Below are 6,000 nucleotides of genomic sequence, written 5' to 3'. Positions count from 1 at the left end.
AAAACAACCCAAATTTTCATCACCTGATGAATAAACAAAATCGGTATATCCATTCAACAGACTATCATTCAGAAATGAAAAAGGAAATTAAGGACTGATACACGCTACAATATGAATGAGCCTTGAAAACATTATGCTAAGTGAAAGAAGCCAGTCACAAAAGACCACATATTGTGGAATCCTAATTACATGAAATGTCCAGAATAGGCAAATCTAGAAACAGATCAGTGGTTGCCAGGGATTGAAGGAGGAACGGGAACAAGGGTAGCTAGGGAAAGAGGAACAGGGAATGACAGCTTAATAGGTACAATGTTTCTTCTTATGGTGATAAAGGTCATGAGGACATACTGAGAAGATGGCTGTCTACGAATTAAAAAGGGTCTGCAGAGAAAACCAAATTGGCAGGAATCTTGATCTTGAACTTCTAGCCTCCAAAACTGCAAGAAAATAAATTTCTGTTGTTTAAGCCACCCAGTCTGGTGGTTTGTTAGGGCAGCCCAAGCTGACTAATACAATGGCAAAAGACAAAGTCCTTAAGGAGATTATAAATCAGATGGTGGAGAGGCAATAAAGAAGATACCATGTAAATCTGGCTAGTGATGCAAGGCCATGAAGAATAAACACAAATGAGAGATTAGAGATTATTTTAGAATGGTCAAGAAGGTCTCTTCTAAGAGATTTCATGTAGGCAGAAATATGAATAAAGTGAGGTTAGTCATGGAAATCTGGGGAAGTTCCTTCCAGGCAGCAGGGAAAGCAAATACAAATCCCTGAAGCAGAAAGATTCTGACCTGTTTATGAAAAAGAAAACAAGCCAATACATTGGAACAGTGTGACCAAATGAGGGTAGAGGAGGTGAGAGAGTAGCAATGGTTCAAGTGATGTAAGTTATTCTAAGTAGTTTAGATTCCAAACCAAGGGAGATGGGAAAACATTTAGTGGGATTTGAGTAGGCATGTGAAATGGTCTTAAATTTACATTTAAAGATACACACAGAGTTCATATAGAGTATATATATAACTTAAAGGATCATATTTGAACATAAAAGCCTTAATAAAACTTCCTTCTGGAAAAAATTAAACAGCCAAACTCCTTACTTAATCTATGTTACCCATTCTGAAGGACCTTGAAATTTAAGTCTATCAAGCTGGGCTAAAATAAACAAAGAGGTAGGAGGTATAGACTAAATAGCAGAAACTTCTAGGGGCTCCTGGTTGGCTCAGTCAGTGGAGTACATGGCTCCTGATATCAGGGTTGTGAGTTCGAGCCCCCATGTTGGGTGCAGAGATTACTTAAAAAATGAAAATTTCTTTAAAAAAAAATAGTAGAAACTTCTAAAAAGGAGTATTAGTAATTTTAATTCTAACTCATTCCAAAGATAGAACACCAAAAATATTTTCGACGGGTAGCCAAAAGGAGAGCTCCTGAAAGAGGCTTGGCTGTCTTGTTTGACAACTATCTAAAGTCTTAAATGACTTGTAGAGGTTACTTCCTCAATCTTCCAGAGAAGGCAGTGTGAATCCCTAAAATACATACCTATTCACACTGAACAAGGTGTAGTTTACTGGTTATCTATACACTGTAGAGGCTTTTGGGTAACAGGAGGTGACCCACCCATCCATATAATTTCACAGTCAAGAAAAACAAAAACCTTACCACCTCTTTTATGGCTCCAACCCTATGCTCCCTTTAGAATACATTCTGATCCACAAACGTAGATGAAATTAATTTAGACACATGCACAGGAAATCAGGCATAGTGGTAAAAACAAAAAACCTAGAAAGTGAACACAAGCCCTTAAGTTCTGACACTTTTAACATACTGAATCTAGCCTCAAAAGAAAATGACACTGCCCTAACTTATATGCTGAATATCCTTCCTATCTAAGCACAAATAGATTATCCTATACGACTGTATCATTAACAATACTAGGTAAAAAATGACCATTATCAGGCAAACAAATACATGCAATTGAGTAAGTAAAATAGGCCAGTAATTAAAAATCCATGCAAACACCACTCCTAATAGTGCCTGCTGAATTGCCTGCCCACTGTCTTCTAGCCATTGGCCAGAAATACAGAGGTATAGTCAGGTAGAAATAATGGTGGGCAGGGGGGCGGGGTTTAATATCTTTTCAAACATTAAAATGCTTATTTCTCAAAATAACAAGCAATCAAATCTACATTTAAATTGAATACACCAAAATTTCTCAGAAAAGCAGGCACGATAACCATGAAATTTTTACTGCACCACAATAATTCAAAATACATTTTATTGCATGAATAAGAAGAGCAAATTAAAGTAGCAGTTCACTAATGTAGTTTAGTGCCAGAAAAAAATCTACAACACAATTAAAAATAAACATATCTTTATTATACTCCTAATTATGAATGAGAAAAAGAACTCTTGTAAAATTTAATTCCTTTTCTCCTAAGAAAAACTTTTCTGTGGAAGGTTTTGCAAAATATGTCCTTGCTCCAAGCACCGATAATGGATAAAATGGAAAGAAGGAGTGAATCATTCAAATGTACTCCCCTCCTTCCCAGTCACGATATCAGAAATTACCTTATCAAAAACAGGCACATACTGCTAAGGTAATATCCAAGTACAATAGTTGTTCAATAGTACCAAGAACCCCACAATACAATTAACTGTAGAAAGGTATATATTTTAGAACCAAGTTTCCCGCCTATTAAAGAGAAATGGCATTATGATTTTTACGTCTCATTAAATGAAAGTAATCAAAAGTAAAATTTACTTACTTTAGCAATCTGCAGCAACACAATGCAGTGTTTAATTGATTCTACCATGCTCTATAAAAACAGAACACTGATTTTAGGATCTTGCACCAAATAAAATGGTCATATGACATTAAAGCTTAAAATATAAAAATAAAAAATAAAAATCAGTTCAGATGTACAGGATACAAGTCTATACTACACAAGAAATACCCTCTCTGGATTCCAGTGGGTTCTAATGTACTGATAGTGTTAGATGAAGTTATCATTAGCAATTCTACCATTAAAAAATGCCAAGAAATTGTTAATTTGTACTGAATAACATTCTAAGTGGTTTTTCAACACTTCAAACAGAAAAAGATGTGAGTCTGATTAACTTCCAAATTCTTAGATCAATAGCAGGCAATCCCAGTGTAAATTTCCAAAACATCTATTCGAGACTTATGGAATTATGAAGAGTAAAGAATCCTATCACAATACTGGTGCACCCAGACTACTACTACTTTGCCTGTTTTTAAAAATGCTGTTATCAAAATACAAATCTTATTAGTAGCCTATTACATAATGCCAGAAGGCCAGTACATCAGAAAACTTGAATCACAATATATTTTAATTATAAGAAAGAGAATATATACATTATGCACGCATGACATCTTTTATCCAAGGATCTTAAGACAGACAAGACCAGATGCAGATAAAATGGTATATGAAGTGAATTTTAATTAGAAGGATTATTCAAGTCCTTTTAATTCCTTTAGAGAATAATAAAATTCTTAAACACCCTTTTAAAAATTCATAAACTAAAATCAACTGCTCTTATTAATAGAACTTATTAATTTATTAAAGCAGTAGCTTAAAATAGAAATAACATTTTTAAGCACTTTCTAATGCAAAGCCAGAGTTTACCAAACACATTACTTACATTTGTTGTCTCTTTGAGAGTTTCAATTTTCTGTGAAAAATGAGAAGTTTATACAAATAATCAGAAGCATAAAGAAGTATCATTGCTGTTTTTTACTGGTCATTTAAAGAATTTTACCAAAATGTACTCATTACTCTAAGCGAGTGCAGGCAAGTTGGGAAGGGAATACTGTTAAACTTTTTAAAAACTTAAACATTTAAAATAAAAAATTCAAACATTTTACAGATTACGTGCTCAAATAAGATTCATATGATTCAAGATTTCTAAGAATAATAAAAACATTACTATTCCTTATATGAAAAGAGTTGTATCTTTTTTATAGACTATGTGATTTTAAAACACTTGTTCTACATAGTGATTCGAAGGGGCACCTGCACCCCAATGTTTATAGCAGCAATGTCTACAATAGCCGAAATATGGGAAGAGCCCAAATGTCCATCAAAAAATGAATGGATAAAGAAGTGGGACATATATACAATGGAATATTACTCAGCCCTATCAAAAAGAATGAAATCTTGAATTTGCAATGATGTGGATGGAGCTATAGTGTATTATGCTAAGCAAAATAAGTCAGAGAAAAGACAAATATGACATGACTTCACTCATATGTGGAACTTAAGAAACAAAACTAATGAACAGAGGGGAAGGGAAGGAAAAATAAAATAAGATGGAAACAGAGAGGGAGACAAACCATAAGAGACTTTTAACCATAGGAAACAAACTGAGGGTTGCTGGAGGATAGATGGATGGGAGGATGGGGTAACTGGGTGATGGGCATTAAGGAGGGCATTTGATGTAATGAGCATTGGGTGTTACATACAACTGATGAATCTCTAAATTCTACCTCAGAAACTAATAATAATACACTGTATGTTAGCTAAATTGCATTTAAATAAATAAAAAACACTTGTTTTAGAATCACCTTAAACTTTGCCTAGCTGTTTAAAAATGACATGGGACTAAATTCCAAAACTAAGAATGGAAGGGGAGCTAAACACGAGTTACTACAGGTACTATCACCAAGTGTAAAAGAACCAAATGCAAAGCTACGGTCAAAAGAAATGCAAAAAAAGAAATGATACGGCATTGGGAAATCTAATCAAGGAGGAAAAATGTTAATTGGAAAAAAGAAAACTATTCAAATTACAAAGTAATTATCAGAAATTCAAGGGTGGGGGGCAGTAGCGGAACTATATTAAAGCAACACTTGGGGGCACCTTGCTGGCTTAGTACAGCATGCAACTCTTGATCTCAAGGTCGTAACTTCAAGCCCCAAGCTGGGTACAGAGATGGCTTAAAAATAAAAAAAATTTTTTTTTAAAGATTTTATTTATTTATTTGACAGAGAGAGACACAGCCAGCGAGAGAGGGAACAAGTGGGGGGGGGAGAGGAAGAAGCAGGCTCCCAGCAGAGAAGCCTGATGTGGGGCTCGATCCCAGACCGCTGGGATCACGCCCTGAGCCGAAGGCAGACACTTAACGACTGAGCCACCCAGGCGCCCCAAAAATAAAATCTTTTAAAAAAAAAGCAACACTAGTTTTTGTCCTCATCTGTGGTTTCTTGTTTATTCAGCAAATTCTTGCCAATTGTTTTATTAATATCTGAAGTGACCACATACCAATTTAATAAAATAACTTTCTATTTTCAACATTAAAAACCTCAAGAAGAATGAACCTACTCCTATGAAGGTGGTACTTACAAAAAAGGCATCATGTTAAAATTTTTGTACTTTACCCTTTTGTTTAATTGTGAAACCATAACAGAAATTCACCAGAAAACTCCCCCATGAATTCTATATGGCAATACTATCATAAATAGTCTGAAACACTGAGGTTCTTCTGCTATTTCTCTAAAAGGCTCTTGGTTTTAAAAAGGTTTAAGGCAAAATAATGACAATAGAACTTACCTTTCTTTGTTCATCATCTTTGCAGTTTTGAAGTTTGTCATCAAAAAGCTACAGGATTAAAAAGAAAATGATTATAGTATCAAGCCATTTTACTATACTGCATACATTTACTAAACATAGAAAGGCAAACTTAGTTCTTAAATACATTTCTTCCTGGGATGATTTATATGTATTTTTAAGATAACATGTATTTTTTCAAGGGACTGTATCAGGTCCAATTCTATCCAATGATTTTAAACAGTCAAGATCAATTACCCTGGTAAAATTACAAGCAAAAAGAAAACAGATGGCTTTTAAGAACTTAAAAAATCATGGGGCGCCTGGGTGGCACAGCGGTTGAGCGTCTGCCTTCGGCTCAGGGCGTGATCCCGGCGTTGCTGGATCGAGCCCCACGTCAGGCTCCTCCGCTGTGAGCCTGCTTCTTCCTCTCCCA

At 35.0% G+C, this 6,000-nt stretch overlaps 1 protein-coding gene across 4 annotated transcripts in view; it reads right to left on the bottom strand.

The window, feature by feature from the left end:
* Positions 1–6,000, bottom strand: part of OSBPL9 (oxysterol binding protein like 9) — a 169,924-nt gene that overhangs the window by 34,023 nt on the left and 129,901 nt on the right. For all 4 annotated transcript variants that reach the window (XM_034652487.1, XM_034652495.1, XM_034652508.1 and 1 more), the window contains 3 exons: positions 5,568–5,615; positions 3,661–3,690; positions 2,763–2,813 (listed from right to left, as the gene is read on the bottom strand). In XM_034652487.1, the coding sequence (XP_034508378.1) occupies positions 2,763–2,813; positions 3,661–3,690; positions 5,568–5,615 (129 nt within the window). The remainder of the gene's footprint in view (positions 1–2,762; positions 2,814–3,660; positions 3,691–5,567; positions 5,616–6,000) is intronic.

This window comes from Ailuropoda melanoleuca, chromosome 2 (genome assembly GCF_002007445.2).
Source record: "Ailuropoda melanoleuca isolate Jingjing chromosome 2, ASM200744v2, whole genome shotgun sequence".
Lineage (NCBI taxonomy): Eukaryota > Metazoa > Chordata > Mammalia > Carnivora > Ursidae > Ailuropoda > Ailuropoda melanoleuca.
Note: the sequence above shows the minus strand (reverse complement) of the source record. Positions and strands in the feature narration are given on the sequence as shown.